The sequence below is a fragment of the Pelodiscus sinensis genome, chromosome 1 (genome assembly GCF_049634645.1).
Source record: "Pelodiscus sinensis isolate JC-2024 chromosome 1, ASM4963464v1, whole genome shotgun sequence".
Classification (NCBI taxonomy): domain Eukaryota; kingdom Metazoa; phylum Chordata; order Testudines; family Trionychidae; genus Pelodiscus; species Pelodiscus sinensis.
Window position 1 is genome coordinate 153532793 of NC_134711.1, and position 18373 is coordinate 153551165.

Here is an 18373-nt window from a genome sequence, read left to right on the forward strand (position 1 = left end):
CTTCCAAAATTCTCTACAAAGGTATGTCTTGCAGCATTCATCCCTTCTTTTCACAGTATATCAGGAATTTAGTACTATGCTGTTTGATAAGCTGCAAATCATAAGCATTAGACACCAGACATACTGGTGCCAAAATGATTAACAAAATCACTCATCAGAGAACACTTCATGTTTCCCTTTGTCAACTTTAAACCCTCTTGCAGACTTCTTGAAGAATGATGTAATATGCTCTAAATGAGTTTTTGTCAGCATTGAATGTACTGTACAGGGCTTGACTTTTGGACTCAAACCTCTGATAGTGCACTCTGAGGAATGACAACTGGGGTCTGTAATTTTCAATACAAACAAGTCCATGCTCATAGAAAAGGGAAGATAATTATTTACTGTGCACGAGAACATTAGAGCACTACAACTTAATTTCAAATCTCTTCAGTTTATTGAGAACCATTTCCCAGCACTGAGATATCCAAAAGAGAAATTATTAGAAGCTAAATCACTTACATCATTTTAAACTAGGCTACACAAAGCACTTGAGTATACCACAGGATAAAGTCCTATCACTTGTTGGATCATTGCTAGCTCATGGCTTGCAAGGCATTTTAGAGCATGGACCACTTTTTAATATAAATATATTTACTTATGTAGATGCCTGCCCCTCCCAGTCACAAAATATCCCTATGGCAACTCCAGCAATTGCATACAAGGAAAAGTAATATTGGGTAAATGTGGGCATTTTTAGGTGTATTTCATGGTAAAGATCAGATTTGCTAATCCCTTGCTCTCACTGGCAAGCAGTTCATCCAAGCAGTTCTGCTGATTTTAATCATTAGGTAGTCAGATTAATGGGAAAAAGTATTTGTGCTTCCTTGGGTAGAGCCAACAGACCTGGGTTGTAGGCAAGAGGGATTTAACCTGTGACCTTAAGAGCAAAAGCCATGTGCCTCTACATCATGAGCTACAAGCCAACTGACTTTAGCTAAGGCTGTAGAACAGATTTCACTCTTACTTTCTCATTGGTCTCGGTGCCTCTGGGTTACACTTGCATTTCCCTTTCCCATATGTTCTCCTGTTTTCCTAACTGGAGTTGAGGAGCACAATCAACAATTGACTGGACTTCTGACAGCTGTGCTACACAGATCACAGCTTGGGAACACATCTGTCAGGGATGGTGTAGACGGAGCTTGATCCTGCCTTGAGGGCGGGGGGCTGGACTCGATGACCTCTCGAGGTCCCTTCCAGTCCTATTATTCTATGATTCTATGATTCTATGAACCTCTGGAAGAGGGGATCTCATAGACATTTCTAATTTTTATGAAGTATTTACATAATTTAGTTGCCAGATTGGTACTTTATGAAGATTTTTCTCTTACTTCTGAAATTTTCAAGAGCAGTCACTTGTAACTGAAACATATAAAAGGATCTAGCAGGACTCAGTGGACCCGTTGATATGATCACAGCATTTTGCCCTGTTGCCAGGGCATAAGAACTATGGATCGGGAATACGTATTGTGACAAATGACATGCACAGAAGGTATTTTTCCCAAGTGTTGCATATGCCACCTGAAACTGAAAACAAGTGTTCGTGTGAAAGTGTTGTAGTTATTGATGGATGTGGTAAACATTTGTATGCCCCTTCAATCTTTAGATTACCTTGTAAACAAGAAGCAGGTGGCTATCTCTTGCAAATTGTAACTAATCTTGTTTGAATGATTGGCTGAATAAGAAGTAGGACTGAATGGTGTTGTAGACTCTAACATCGTACCCTGTTTTATTTTTGATGGCAGGTGTTTTTGTACATAATTAATTCTCTATTTATAAATGGGCTTAGATTAGAATGTTAACATCTAGGAGATCTGGAGATAGAGGAGGAAGCAATTTTCCCCAAAGGATTAAAATGTGAGACACACCAAATTTGTCTCTGTCATTTAGGACTGAATAGAAGGACTCTGTGTTCAGTCTCTCCTGGTTTTTCTGAGCAACTTCCTGATGAGGATAATAGTAAGTAATTGTAATTATTTCATGATCTACAGCACATATTTTAATTTAAAGTATGTACAGGTTGAACCTCTCTGGTCCAGCAATGTCTATGGTCCAGCATGATTTTATATAGCTGGATGTCCACTTACGGATGTGGCCAAGTTTTCTATGCACCCATAAAGTTTGTTGATAGCCCCCAGTCTGGCTCTCTGTTCTGTGCTTCCATTTAGCTCTAATTTTCCCCTGAATGTCTAAGAGCCCAGTAAGCAGTGGAAGTGTTGATAATGCTGCTAGACAATATTGATCTCCCGTAGTGCAGCAAATTCTTTGGTTTGGCACCGGACAGGTTCCAAGGGTTTCAGACTAGAGAGGTGCAACCTGTATCTTATTAAATTTCAATATCCTAGTAGAACTGGCAATAAAACAATTGACCCACTGCAGAAAAATTCCCCAACAGTTGCCCTGGCCTGTCAATCCATTGGGATTGATCCCATATGGAAGATGAACAAATCTGTGCTCTGAGAGTCAAGAGACAGAAATTATTTTTTTAAAGTAGAGATTCCTCCTTTCTTAGTTCTCGACCCCCTTCCATTAGTCTAAATTCTGGTAATATTGCCAGGAGAGAGGACCTAAACTATTGATCACCAGTTACTCTTTAGGAGGAATTATGCCAATGAATACCAGACACACACAGACTGGGCATGTCCACACCATGAGCAACGTTGTCTGCTAAGTTTGTGATTAACCACTCTGAAGCTGATGCTGGTGTTTGAGCAACCGGAGTATGAGGTCTTGCAGTCAGATGAGATTTCAGGAATTCCACTCTATATTCCTTATAAAGAGAACTGGCCCCACTGCATTTGGTGTAGTGTTCCATGAAGATGTTTCTGAAAACAAAAGTTCTTCTTTGAGTAGTGTCCCCGTGAGTGCTCCACTCTAGGTGAAGGGTCGTCCTGAGCTGCAGATCGGAGCTTTGTGCAGCAGTTTCCCCTGTTGAGCCACGCATGCCCAAGAGGCATCTGGAGCCCTTCCCACCTCCTGAGGAGTGCAGCTCAACCCCCTCCCTTTCAGTTCCTCTTTAACCGCCCTCGTCAGGGGACAGAGCAAAGAGGAGCTCCCTGTCAGACTCTCTGACTACTTTCCCTTTAGTTATTTAGCCATAGTTATTTTCCCCTGTTCTAATCCAAGTTAGTCTCTCCTTGTTTCTAAAAAGAAAAAAAAAAAAAAAAACACCCAAACCTAGAAATAGGAAAAATAGATTTAATTAAAATCCCCCCTCAGGGGGCTTGAACTCACCTCAAACTGGGAATCCGGTGAACCAGTGTTCTCCCGGCTGTCAAAGAGACACATAAAGACATTAATAATAATAATAATAATAAAAAAAAAGGAAACAGAAGAAGAAGAAAAAAAAACCCACACAAAGACATACTTCAATAACAGCATAGAAGATAAATATAATAAGCTGAAGGAGGAGAGAGCTCGCCATGTCTGGCTCCTCAGGCTTTAAAAATTGCGGTCCATGCCGGGACCTGATGCCGGCTTCAGGTGGTCACTCAAACTGCATACGCTGTTTGGGGAAGACTCACTCTCCCCACAACAGTACCCATTACAATTCCCTGACAGCGAGAGCCAGAAAGATCGTGAGCTCCACCTCAGAATGATTCCATTTGAAATGGCCTTACAGCCTGCAGGTGAACAACCTACAGCACGGCAAGAGCCTCCCCTACCTTCCAGGAATGACCCGAGAGCAAGAGCCTCTCCATCCCGCTCCCTTCTAGCCTCTTCCTCTCCCAAACGTAGAGGAGAGGCACACCAGGCTGGGAAGACCCCTGCCACTAAGGCTTTGGGGCGATCCTCCCACTCTGCACTGGCATCGAGGCGCGCAATAGCTGAGCGGCTCCGGGAGCGCTTTAAGCAGCCGGCCCGGCAGGAAAAGCTGGTGCTGCTTCAAACCATGGTGCCACTTCAAACCGCAGCACTGCTTCCAGCCCCAGCGCCACTTCAAGCCTCCGCGGCGCCGAAAGCTACAGAACGGCTTAAAGTTGCGGCGGCGATTAAAGTCACGGCACCGCAGCAAAAGGATGGGCAGCCTCTGAAGCCGCTGCCACCAGCTGATGCTCCGCTGGTCCTGCCACAGCCAGACAAGCAGCCAGATGAGGCTGCTACCAATCAGCCCCAGCGAGAGACTGATCCACACAGCAGGCATCGCTATCTGTGCCTGCCCTCTACTTCTTACTCTCCTGGGAGGTCTCCATCAAGGCAATCCCCTCCCAGGTCGATATCACCATTATCTCTTCACGACGCTCCTCTTCCTGATGATGACCACCACACGGTCTATTCCTCATGACATCCATCAGCTGGGAAGTCTTGCTCCCACCATTATAGGGCTCCCGCACAACATAGCCCATGGCACCCATACTGGCCTTACCCACTTTCATCTTATCCACCGCAATGGAGGCCATGGGTACACAGGGAGCCATATGGACACCATTCCCCACCTCGCTCCACTGCATCCTGGAGTAGCTTGCCTCGGCCACAGCCCCTACCTCTAGCAAGTCTTTCGGAGGACGAGGCGGAACGAATCTCAGACAATGACTCAGATACTCAGTCAGTAAACGTCACACACTCTCATGCCCTTGATGCACAACCAGATGATGCCGTAGTACCATCAGACACTGGAACAATTGACAATCTAAAACAGTTCAAGAACTATTCAAGAGAGTAGCGACAAGCCAGAATGTCCCCCTGCAAGAGGTGCAGAAGAAACTATAGCAATTGCAAAGAATCTACATCCCACACTACATGGCAAGATTGCCTTGCCCACAGACGAGGCAATAATGGAGACTTCAGAAGACCTGTGGAAGACACCTGCATCCATTCAACCAACTAATAAGAAAATTGACAAAGTACTTTGTCCCCTCAAAAGACACTGACTTTCTCTTCACTCACCCACAACCTAACTCACTAGTCATGGACTCAGCACAACAACGAGCAAAGCTTCCACAATATCCCCCAATGCTATAGAGGTAAATAATCGCTTTCAGGCTCTCTCCACAGGCTCTGCAATGCTGAATGCTTTGGAAGGGACCTCACAAGGAAGAAATCGGAAGGGAACACCATCTATTGCAAGGCATGGGATGCGTAGTCCTAGGGATGGGGATTCCACGGCCAACACCCCCAAAAGAAAATGACGGGTGGTGGTGGTCGGGGACTCCTCCTAAGAGAGACTGAGCCATCCATCTGCCGTCTGGACCTGGAATCTCCAGAGGTGTGCTGCTTACTGGGAGCTCACATTCAGGATGTGACTGAGAGGCTTACCAAACTGATCAAACCTTCGGATCGCTACTCCTTCCTGCTTCTCCACATGGGAACTAACGATATGGCCAAGAATTATCTTGAGCGGGTTACTGCCGATTATGTAGTGCTGGGAAAAAGGATCCAAGAATTCAGAGCGCAAGTGGTGTTCTCATCCATCCTCCCTGTTGAAGGGAAAGGACTGGGCAGGGATCGTTGAATTGAGGACGTAAATGTGTGGTTGCGCAGGTGGTGTTGCAGAGAGGGCTTTGGTTTCTTCGACCTTGGGACTCTGTTCCAGGCACAAGGATTGTTAGGAAGAGATGGGATCCACCTAACGAAGAGAGGAAGGAGCATCTTCACGGGCAGGCTTGCAAACCTAGTGAAAAGGGCTTTAAACTAGGTTCGTCAGGGGACGGTGACCAGAACTCTGAGGGGAGTGGGAAAGTCTGATAACGGGAACAAATGCAGAGAGGAACAAGCAAGAAAGGAGGACCCCTGTTTCGAATGGAGAAGATAGGGTGATCAACTGGTTATCTGAGGTGTTTGTACACTAATGCGAGAAGCCTGGGAAACAAACAGGAAGAACTGGAGGCCCTGGCCCAGTCCAAGAAATAAGATTTAATTGGGATAACAGAGACTTGGTGGAATGACTCGCATGACTGGAGCGCTGTCGTGGAAGGGTATAGACTGTTCAGGAAGAACAGGCAGGGGAGAAAAGGAGAAGTTGCACTATATGTAAAAGAGCGCTATGATTGCTCTGAACTCCAGTATAAAGAGGGAGAAAAACCTGTTGAGAGTCTACGGGTTAAGTTTTTAAAGGAGCAAACAACAGCAGTGATGTTGTGGTTGGTGTCTGCTACAGGCCACCAAATCAGGTGGATGAGGTAGATGAGGCTTTCTTTGGACAACTGAGAGAAGCTTCCAGATTGCAGGCCCTGGTTCTCGTGGGGGACTTTAATCACTCTGACATCTGTTGGGAAACCATTACGGCAGTACACAGGCAATCCAGGAAGTTTTTGAAGAATGTTGGGGATAACTTCTTGGCACAAGTGCTGAAGGATCCGACCAGGGGCCGTGTGTAACTTGACCTTCTGCTCACAAACAGGAAGGAACTAATAGGGGAAGTAGAGGTGGGTGACAACCTGGGAAGCAGTGATCATGAGATGGTGGATTTCAGGATTCTGACCAAAGGAAGAAAAGAGAGTAGTAAAATACACACCTTGGATTTCAAAAAAGCAGATTTTGACTCCCTGAGACACCTGATGGGCAGAATCCCCTGGGATGCTAACATGAAGGGGAAAGGAGTCCAGGACAGCTGGCAGTATTTTAAAGACGCCTTATTGAAGGCGCAGAAAGAAACCATCCCGACGTATAGCAAGAGAGGCAAACATGGTAGGAGACAAGATTGGCTTACGGGGGAAATCCTTGGTGAACTTATGCACAAAAAGGAAGCTTACAAAAAGTAGAAACTTGGACAAATGACCAAGGAGGGGTTTAAACGTATAGCTCGAGAATGCCAGAGGGTTATCAGGAAGGCAAAAGCGCAAATGGAATTGCGACTGGCTAAGGGTGTGAAGGATAACAAGAAAGGTTTCTACAGGCATGTTAACAAGAAGGTGGTGATCAGAGAGGGTGTGCGGCTCCTGCTGGGTGAAGGAGGTAACCTAGTGACAGATGATGTGGGGAAAGCTGAAGTACTCAATGCTTTCTTTGCCTCTATATTCACGGACAAGGTCGGATCCCGGACTAATGCGCTAAGTGACACAAGATGGGATGAAGATGGACAGCCCTTGGTGGGTAAAGAAGTGGTTAGGAACTATTTAGAAAAGCTAAACATACACAAATCCATGGGTCCGGACTTAATGCAGCCGAGGGTACTGAGGGAGTTGGCAAATGTCATTGAGGAGTCTTTGGCCATTGTCTTTGAAAAGTCATGGAGAGCGGGAGAAATCCCGGATGATTGGAAAAAGGCAAATGTAGTGCCCATCTTCAAAAAAGGGAAGAAGGACGATCCAGGGAACTAGAGGTTGGTCAGTCTTACCTCGGTTCCTGGAAAAATCATGGAAGGAATCCATTTTTGTGGCACTTGGAAGAGAGGAAAGTGATTAGGAATAGTCAGCATGGATTCACAAAGGGAAAGTAGTGCCTGACCAATCGGATTAGCTTCTGTGATGAAGTAACTGGCTCGGTGGACATGGGGAAGTCAGTGGATGTTATATACCTTGACTTTAGCAAGGCTTTTGATACGGTCTCCCACAATATCCTGCCAGCAAGTTAAGGGAATGTGGGTTGGATAAATGGACAGTAAGATGGTTAGAAAGATGGCTAGAAGGCCGGGCCCAGCAGGTAGTGATTAACGGCTCGATGTCAGGATGCTGGTCGGTTTCTAGTGGAGTGCCCCAAGGTTTGGTTCTAGGACCGATTTGGTTCAATATCTTTATTAATGACCTGGAAGAGGGGATGGATTGCACCCTCAGCAAGTTTGCAGATGACACTAAGCTAGGGGGAGAGGTAGATACGGTTGAGAGCAGAGATAGGGTCCAGAGTGACTTAGACAAATTGGAGGATTGGGCCACAAGAAATCTGATGAGGTTCAACAAGGACAAGCGCAGAGTCCTGCACTTGGGATAGAAGAATCCCAAGCATTGTTACAAGCTGGGGACCAACCACTTAAGTAGCAGTTTTGCGGAAAAGGACCTGGGGGTTACAGTGGATGAGACGCTGGATATGAGTCAACAGTGTGCCCTTGTAGCCAAGAAGGCTAAGGACATATTAGGTTGCATTAAGAGGAGCATTGCCAGCAGATCCAGAGATGTCGTCATTATTCCCCTTTATTCGGCTCTGGTGAGGCCACATCTGGAGTATTGTGTCCAGTTCTGGGCCCACCACTACAAAAAGGATGTGGACGCATTGGAGAGGGTCCAGCGGAGAGCAACCAAAATGATTAGGGGACTGGAGCATATGACCTATGAGGAGAGGCTGAGGGAGTTGGGTCTGTTTAGTCTGCAGAAGTGAAGAGTGAGGGGGGATTTGATAGCAGCCTTCAACTTCCTGAAGGGAGGTTCCAAAGAGGATGGAGAGAGGCTGTTCTCAGTAGTGACAGATGGTAGAAAAAGGAGCAATGGTCTCAAGTTGTGGTGGGAGAGGTCGTTAGGATATTAGGAAAAACTATTTCTGTAGAAGGGTAGTGAAGCACTAGAATGGGTTACGTAGGAAAGTAGTGGAGTCTCCGTCCCTAGAGGTGTTTAAGTCTCAGCTTGACAAAGCCCTGGCTGGGTTGATTTAGTTGAGAGTGGTCCTGCCTAGAGCAGGGGGCTGGACTTGATGACCTTCTGAGGTCTCTTCTAGCTCTATGGTTCTATGATTCTATGAATATAGGACGGGCAACGCAGACAAAGACCGCAAAATGTTGGATTCCTTTGGCAAGAAAATATACTCCTCTTCCACTCTACAACTCAGAATATCAAATAACTCATCAGTGTCATGATTTGACAAGAGAGCAAACTACTCAAAACTGGGAGAACTAATGCCACACCTCCCCAACTCCAAAAGACCCATCTTGAAATCAATAGTTCATGAGGGCCATATGATTGCCTGCTCCGTTCTCCAAACTGCAATGGATGTAGCTGACACCGCAGCCCGAGTTACAGCTACAGCGGTGGTGATGCGTAGAGCTTCTTGGATCTAGTTGTCTGGAGTTCCTCGCAAACTCCAGCCCAAAGTGAATGACTTGCCATTTGATAAGCAAGAGTTATTTGCAGCCACTACGGATGAAATGCTCCACAACAGCAAAAATTGTAAGTCCACGCTTTGCACGTTAGGCATGTACACACCACCCTATAAACGCAGGCGATACACCCTATATAATTCATATAATCGATACCGATATGGGCAATACAATCGACGACAGAGGCCTTATGAAGACACCAGACCAAGACAGCGAGGTCCCAGAAGGCGACCCAACCAAGCCCACCCACCGGCTACTCAACCATCCAAACATCAAATTTGAACATTTGGTCGAGGGCCTGCAAGACCTCCCTCAAGATCTAGCACCAGCTCAACATGGCAATCTATTCACCCACCGCTTGCACCCCTTCCTCCCACAGTGGGAATCCATAACATCGGACTGCTGGGTCCTAGAGATAATTTGAGTGGGCTATACCATCCCTTTTACTTCTATCCCCCCTACCCTGTTCCTTTTCAGGGACAACTCTCACGAAACCCTTCTAAAACAAGAGAACGATTGGCTTCTCGTCATCAGAGTGATAGAAAGGAGACCACCGAGAGTTCCACGGGAGAGGGTTTTACTCGAACTATTTCTTGACCAAGAAAAGAACAGGGGGTTGGAGACCTATATTGGATCTCTGCTAACTGAACAAATTTCTCAAGAAACAGCGTTTCAAGATGGTCACTCTCTCCGCAGTCATTCCTGAGCTAGATCAAGGGGACTGATTCGCAGCCCTCGACCTGCAAGATGTCTATTTCCATATAACCATCCACCCCTCCCACAGAGGCTACTTATGCTTTGTGCTCGGTCCAGACCACTTCCAATACAAGGTTCTCCCCTTCAGCCTTTCATCAATTCCGAGGGTATTTTCAAAGGTACTAGCGATTGTAGCTGCGTACCTCAGGTGGCAGAATGTTATCATAATCCCCTACCTGGATGACTGCCTTCTAAAGGAATCCTCATACGCCGAAACCACCTCTGATACATACGACCACGGCCCTCCTCAACCGTCTAGGCCTCCTGATCAACAAAGACAAATCAATGCTGCACTCGGTCCAAGATATAGAATTAATTGGCGCATGACTGGACTCCGTTACAGCCCGAGCATACCTACCTCGGCAATGTTTCGCAACTATACAGGAAATTATAACTGGGATGCTCACAATGCCTACCACCACAGTACTTACATGCCTCCGACTAATGGGACACATGGCTTCCACCACCTACGTAGTCCACCATGCTCGCCTACACTTTCGATGCTTCCAGCTCTGGGTGGCGACCATTTACATCCCATCACGACATCCTCGAAGCAAAAGGGTTACTATCCCACCAAACGTGCTTGCATCCCTACGATGGTGGACCATGCCAAACAATCTTCTGGAGGGGGGTCCCATTCCAGCAAACCAAACCCACTATCCAAATTACCACAGATGCTTCCATCCTTGGCTGGGGTGCACATATGGACGTCTGCAAAGTTCAGGGCAGGTAGTCCCCAAACGAGACACTCCTGCACATCAACCTTCTCCAATTAAGAGCAGTAAGGAACGCTTGTGCACATTTTGCTTCCGACATCACCAGTCATACAGTTCGCATCCTAATGGACAATATTTGCATAATGTTCTACATAAACGAACAGGGCGGAGCCTGCCTCCGCTCCCTATGCGCGGAGGCTATTTGCCTCTGGAACTCGTGCATCCGCAACCAGGTCACCCTCAAAGCATCCTACCTGCTGGAGTGAACAATACCAGAGCGGACTCCCTCAGTCAAAACTTCACCTTAAAGACCACGAATGGGAATTACATACAGAGGTGTCAAACTCAGTTTTCCACCACTGGGGATGGCCATCTATAGACCTCTTCACTTCGGCCCAGAATACCAAATGTCCCCAATTCTGCTCACGTGCGGGACTTGGCAAGCACTCTCTGGGGGATGCCTTCCTAATCAAATGGGCAGCCCCCCTACTTTATGCCTCCCCCCCCCCCCCATACCTCTCATCCCGGGAGTCTGACGCAAAATCCCAAGAGTCAAAACCCTAGTCATCCTGATTGCCCCATCATGGTCTCGCCAAACCTGGTACCCATACCTTCACAAGCTAGCGGTCCAGCCTCCCCATCCACTACCATACTGGATAGACCTACTATCTCAGGACAACGGCAGGATACTACATCCACAACTCCATACCCTGCATCTTCAGGCGTAGCTTCTTTTTGGTTCTCAGAGATAGAAGACCACTGCTCGCAGCAAGTAAAAGACATCCTCCTCCATAGCAGGAAGCAATCCACTCGAAAACCTACCAGCAGAAATGGGTATGATTCTCTTACTAGTGTAAACGAGCCAAAGTAGAGCCCCGTGTCTCTGCTGAATACCATCCTAGACTACATTATGAACCTTAAAGCATCTGGACCGTCAATTTCCTCTCTAAGAGTACATCTCTCTGCAATAGCAGCATTTCATACCTTGGTGGACGGCTTTTCCATTTTTAACCATCCTATCACGAAAAGGTTCTTCAAGGGACTCCAAAATGTTTACCCACCATATAAGGCCCCACCCCCCCTTGTGGGACCTAAATCTCGTTTTGGGCTACCTCACCAGACCTCCTTTTGAACCATTGGTAACAATACCACTGCCCTTCCTTTTTATGAAAGTCTGCTTCCTCTTAGCCATCACCTGTCAGAAGGGTGAGTGAACATGCAACACTGTCGGAACCCCCTTACACAGTTTTCACAAAGGATAGGATCATACTTAAACCCCACCCGATGTTCCTGCCTAAGGTCTGTACGGAATTCCAAGTCAACGAACCGTATTATCTACCTTTTTCCCGAAACCACACTCTTCACAGAGAGATGCTACCCTGCATACTCTGGACATCCAGAGGGCTCTGGCCTTCTTCCTAGAAAGAACAAAGCCATTTCGTAAATCTGAAAGACTTTTTATCTCCATCGCTGAACAATCCAAAGGGAGACCAATATCATCGCAACGAATCTCAAAGTGGATATCGACATGTATAATCAAGTGCCACTCTCTGGGCAATAGACAGATACAGCGCCCACCACGAGCGCATTCCACCCGAGCCACGGCTGCCTCTACAGCCTTTCTGGGCAATGTCCCCTTAAGAGACATTTACCGGGCAGCAACATGGTCTTCAGACCATACATTTGTTAAACATTATGCTATTCTTCCACAACTCAAGAGTGACTCAGCAGTTGCCACAGCAGTGCTCTCTACCACTGCCAAACAATGATTCTGGCTCCCTCCAGCCATACATTGAATACTGCTTTGTAGTCATCTAGAGTGGAGCACCCACGGGGACACTACTTGAAGAAGAAGAAAAGGGAATTACTCACCTCATGCAGTAATGAGTGTTCTTCGAGATGTGTGTCCCCGTGGGTACTCCACGACCCTCCCTATCTTCCCTCCGCTCGGAATCGAAATTACTCGGGCGGAGATGAGGAACTGAAAGAGAGGGGGTTGAACCACGCTTCTCAGGAGGCGGGAAGGGCTCCACAGGGGAAACTGCTGTACAAAGTTCCAGTCTGTGGCTCAGGGTGACCCTTCACCTAGAGTGGAGCACCCACGGGGAAACACATCTTGAACACTCGTTACTGCACGAGGTGAGTAACTCCCTTTTCGTAAATGAAATAGACATTTATTAGCATAATGATAGCAATGATGACCCCATCTTGCTGAAGTGACATTTCTTGTGGCACCATGTTTGACAGAACAATGAAAGGTAAATAGTTTTAAAGAATAAATCATAAATGAGAAGAATTGTACTAATTTCTGTTTAAATAAAATCTTTTTATCTCCATCGCTGAGACAAGATTGACATGTATTACCCTATGTTGTCATGCTCTTCTATCATCACTGGAATAAGATAAAATTAATTTATCTCCATCAGTGGCAAGAGAAGACCCATATGCGAGATGAAGTAGCAGCAATTGCATAAACTAAGTTATTCAGGTGTAATTTCCTCAAGTATAGTACATATGGCAGGATGTCAGATATTAACATGGCACAAACCAATGAGAAGTGTTTCACATCATGAGAATTTTTATAATGCTGTGCTGAACAAATGGATTCTAATTTCTTCTGACTATATGAAGTAAATATTTAGATGATCTCAAGCCTCTCATTTTGGAGAAAGAATGACAATGTGAATAAATGGCCTTGATAAATCCCTAGAGGCAACTCTAGTGCAAGTAGCCTCTATTTCAGCAGTCAGGACAGAATTCAGGAGTGGGAGGGGAAAGGAGAAAGACATTAAAGAGTTAAACAAAATCACGGGTTTTTTTGTTTGTTTGTTTTAAATAAAGGGTTCCTCTTTTAATATGGTTGACATTCAGAAAGCATTTTCCGGGCATCTTATCTGATGCTGAGTTTCTTAATAGAACTGTCTTTTGGTCCTCCCACTATTAATTTCATGTAATTCTTTCTTTCCACGTGCCCTTCGTGTAAAAAAAAAAAAAAAAAAAAAAATTTTTTTTTTTTTTTTTTTTTGTGGTGGTGGTTGTTTTCAGAGTTTGTTTCAAATCTTTTCATGTTCTTTGGGAGGGTTCTTCCTGAGATCTTAAGGCTGGTCTTTTTAGTGTTCTCAGATTCAGCAGGAAAGTTCATTTGTTCTTCAACTAATCAAATGTATACTCTGCCCTTCTTATCACCAATACTTGGAACACAAAGAAAAGTGCACTGTATACCCTGGTGCTTTAGAAAATAGTTAAAACATATTTTAATCTTTCCTTAAAATCTTTCCAGCCAGAAGATTGATCTCCAGCACGTAAGTATAGATGTGGTCTAAGCTGCAGTTACTCCTTTGACTACAGTGTAGTTATACCCTAAAATGCCATTAACTGCTATTCTTCAAGTAATAGGCAAAATTATAGTGTGGGGTTTGAACCAATGGGGACATGAAATTGTAAATAAACAAGGCAGAGAGACTAGTTTTAACAGTCTTGAAATAATTAGATATTTAAGCAATAAAAAAGGCTAGTAAATGAAAATTTGAGTAAAACAAACTCAGCTTATATCCATATATTTGGTATTTCAGAGAACCCCGCTTAGGGATGTAAGTGAGTATGACTGTTTGACTACCTGATAAGCTGCCTATCTTTTTCTTAAAAGATACTTAAACCACTCACTGCTGCAAACCTTACCAATCATTAACTTGTTTCTCAGCTTTCCTGATTGAAGTAGTTGAGGTGATCCAGGTCTAGTTGCACTTGACCTTCTAACACTATAGGTACTTCTGGTGAAGAATCAAGCCTGGATGTAAAAGAGACACAGGTTGGTCTGATGTACACTTACTTTCCCCTATAAAGGAGTACTGCTGTGTGTCTGCACAGTAGAGAAACTACCCATTGCATAACCCCAGTAGAGAGAATGGCATTGTGAACATGCAGAAGTCTGTCCCATCTTCGGGTCTGAAACAACCTGCTTTTAAGCACTGAATGTTTAAACAGTGATCTTCAGGGTAGGTTCCAATGTGGAGATGAATGGTCTTGTCAGATGTAGTTTAGTTGTAGTTGTGTGGGTCATAGGGTATTAGAGAGATAAAATGGACCTACTTCTGTTGATAGGAGACAAGATGATTGTCTTAATGCCCTTGTCAGTCATCCTAACTTACTGGGTTAAAAAGGTATTTTGGTGAGTTCGCTTCTACCTGGAACGTCACTCGTATATAGTACTGTGTCATCAGCATATCTCTTTTGGAACAATATTTTGACATTGCCATTTGTGTGCCTTGGAAAGGGTGTTGCCCTCAACAGTGGAAAGACAAGTGTGTCTCTATAGAGCTCATCTGTACTTTGCTTTCATGTCCTCATTTTGTTTAGGGAACATATTTGAAGTAAGTCTGGTTTAAAAGAAAAATCTTGGCATTCTTTGCAATCATAACCTTTTCATAGAAACTCTCATGGGTGGAGTTGGGTATGTTATGAAAGTGTTAGTTTTCTTTCATTTGCATGTGCTATGATGGTTTGACCTTTGTCCCATGAATGCCATACAGTAACAATGCATGCTCTTGAGACCAAAAGGCCCTTTCACTGCAGTTCTCTGTAAAGCACAGAATAAAATTGCTTTCAGCTTTTTCTGCATGGCAGGATGATGTCACACTTGTTTGACATATCATTTAATTATTGTGAGTAATTTTTGAGTTCCCCAAATTAGCAAAGCTCCTGACATAAACAAGGTTCCTGCCTTGAATATCTTACAAATCTAAATAAAGACATGACATTCCGGAATAATGATGAAAATGGTAGAGGAAGGACAGTTTGAGTATTCAGAATATGTGGTATCTCAATAACCCGTGTACCCGGCTTGATGGTTCGATCAAATCTGTCTGTCTTTAAAAAAAAAAAAAAAAAAAGCTACTCAAATATGATGTGATAGAAGTGAGTTTTTAGAGAAAGACTTTAACATAAATGATGAATTTCAGGGATGCTGTTCCACGTACGCATACAAGTTAGAAGAACAGAAAATGGAACAAAAAGGACTGGGAGGGGAAAGAATGGGGAAAGGTGACACAATTTTCTAATCCCTATCATGAATTTTTTAGAATGGGTCCCTAAAATGTCAGATTGACTTATATAAGAACTATAGACAACTACGTTGGCCATGCATATTTGAGACCTGCCCTTCAAGCTGTATGGGCCACCGGGACTTGCATCTGAAGTCAGAAACAATTGCATATTTGTTGTAATGTTCCCTACCATTAGCTCCTCACTTTAAAAACAGTGGTCTTAAAACCAATCAATCTCCAATCTCAGCTTATACAGTGATCTTATTACCTTCACTTTCAATAAGTTTCTTTTCCATCAGACCTCTTTATTTTAATTTTAGAGGGTATTTTAAGTTGTACTTGCTAGGGATGTTAAATAGAATTTCCATCGACTACTTGATTAGTTGGTAAGGGGATTGTCAAGGCCATGAGGGATCCCAGACCTCTAAGAAGAAATATCAGCCAGTGTGGCACCGTCTGAGATCATGGTTTATTAATTGGTGTCTCTTACCATCTAGCCAATCCAACTATGCTTGCAACAGGAGTATTGTTTTGATAATAAAACTTGTTTCTTTTTTATTAACCTAGTATTGGTTCAGTTCTGTGTCCTGGAAAATCTGTCTGGGATCTGCATGCCTCTGACTAGGGGATAGCCGACACAGACTGCAGTTTGTATTCTCTCATTTCTTTTTCAAACTCTTTGGGGAAAAGAGCTTGGGGTGCTCTGGAGTTGGTTTCAAGTATCCACTTCTGTTTGTGGGTTCAGAAGCACTTGATGGTGGCAGCAGATTTTTATCCTCAAAATCTAGGTTTTTAGGATTCTGGGGGGAAGTTTTATAGCAAAGCCTGGAAAGATAAGGTTTTGGGGTACTTTTGCAAGCCCCCACTTCTGTATTCATCGTGCCAGAGTAGGGAATCAGCCTTGATGGGTGCACTGCAGTTCTACTTTTTAAATGTGGTAAGAGCTGCCAGCATCTGGGACCCAGCATGAGTCGGAGCATCTGAGTCCCAGTTCATTTCTGGGACTCAGCTGTCCCGGCTTGCGCTGGTTCCCAGACCCTGCCCCTCTGCTTTTTAAATGTAGTAGGAGCCTGATTCTTCTTTTTTACATTTAAAAAGCAGAACTGCAGCCTCTGGGACCTGACACAAGCCCGGACTGTTCAATCCTGGTTTGCGCCATTTCCCCTGCTGCGCCACTGCCTCCCCTGCCCCCCTGTGATAGAGGCAGCAAGGTGTGGAAGCAACTAGTCGAGTAGTGACTTGACTGCCTGATGAGCCTAGGCTTATCAGGTAGTCAACAAGTTGCTTACATTTCTAATACTTGCTTTTGTATTACAGAGACTCAAGCATATTTTTAATAGAAGCTAAATAAATAAAATGATTGTTCCAAATGCTTTATGATGTGGACCTAGATCTTACAGATGATCTTATGGGAGAGCAGAGCTGTGTTCACTACTTGACTCTGCCGTTGTTACTATAGAGTCAAGCTGGAGAAGGTAATACCTTTTATTGGACCAACTTGCTGGCTTCCGAGTACACAGAGTACTTCTTCAGGTCCATACAATTACTATGTGTAGGCTTGGGAAAGTCACTCATTCTTGCTGTGCCTTTAGTACTTTGTCCATAAAAATGGGAATATACTTTGCTCTCTACCCTTTGTTTCTTACCTGTTTCTCATATAAGTTCCTTGGGTCAGGGAGTGTCTTCAGTGATATGCTGATACAGTGGCTGGCACAGTGGAGCTGTAATCTTAATTGGAGACTGTTCATACTATAGTTTGTACCTCTCCATGTCCAGTGCCCTTGGGACCTGATGGGTTCTGAATCAAGGAGTTTGCTGGACCAGGAGAGGTCAATGCTGACTTTCTATTGCTGGCATCCAGGTGCTGCTGCCAGCCCTGTTTGCCCAATTCTTCTCCCCACAATTTCCAGCTGCTAGGTCCCAGCCCCGGGGCTCTGCTACCAGCCACCAGCTTGACTCTCTGATCTGGCAACATCCATGGTCCTGCTGCGCTGGTTTTTCCCTGTGAGTGCTCCAGGAGGATTAAAACAATAGCAGCTGTTACTGACAGTATTAGAAATAGTGTGTGTGTGTGTGTGTGTGTGTGTGTGTGTGTGTGTGTGTGTCTACTGCTTTCATTTAATTGAGCTGTATGATCATTTGCAAGTCTTCTTTCAAATTTATTATAATGGTTAAAGAAGTGCTGGTGTCCTTAAACAATCAAATAGATTAGGTACATTTTTTTACACTTACTTTGAAGCTGGCTTCTGTTTGCCCTCACATAATTTTGAGCTGAAAGTGTAATCAGTCACCAAACAGGACTGCTAATAGTCACAGAGAACATTTTAGAATTGGAATACTAGCAGGGCATTAGAAGAACTGATCAATGTGTTGCATAGAAAACTTGGAGATATTGCTTTTTCTAGGTCCGTGACAGGTTGCCCAGTCAGATTAAATTGTCCTTAGAACATGAGGTTAATACCGAGGAGACTTGCACCATGCATATATAATGTAATGTATAATGCGTTTAATTTGCTAAGTAGCTATGCTTTCAATGACAAATGTAAACCTGCAGATATAAGCTTTTTCTATTTTATGAAATATATTGGCTGAAAGGAAGAAGTGCTTTAATTTTACAGAATTGGAAAAGGTTATATGCTCTCTTCTTTCACAGTGGAACAGCAAATTGTAGCCATTTGTTTTGTTGATAGTGATGAAGGTGGAGGTCACCACTATTGGACAGATTATAATTTAATATTTCAACCAGCAGTATATAGTAGTTGACTTATAAGAACTATTTTTCCTCAAATACTTCTTCATTTATTTAGTTTTTGGAACATCCCTGTAAGTTAAATTAAGATCTTTTAGTTTGAAAAGGT

At 44.2% G+C, this 18373-nt stretch overlaps 1 protein-coding gene and 1 long non-coding RNA gene across 4 annotated transcripts in view; one reads left to right on the forward strand and one right to left on the reverse strand.

Annotated features, from left to right (window-relative positions):
• ALCAM (activated leukocyte cell adhesion molecule) overlaps positions 1-18373 on the forward strand; it is a 179667-nt gene that overhangs the window by 67055 nt on the left and 94239 nt on the right. For 2 of the 3 annotated variants that reach the window (XM_075907998.1, XM_075908012.1), the window contains exon 2: positions 1930-1998. The exons of the other annotated variant lie outside the window; for it this stretch is intronic. In XM_075907998.1, coding sequence (XP_075764113.1) covers positions 1930-1998 — 69 coding nt within the window. The remainder of the gene's footprint in view (positions 1-1929; positions 1999-18373) is intronic. 3 annotated transcript variants of the gene reach the window in all.
• LOC142819648 (uncharacterized) lies at positions 326-12433 on the reverse strand. Its single transcript, XR_012897508.1, has 4 exons — positions 12346-12433; positions 11813-11891; positions 3274-3310; positions 326-2864 (listed from the first exon to the last, which is right to left on the reverse strand). It is a non-coding gene; the product is annotated as an uncharacterized LOC142819648 (long non-coding RNA).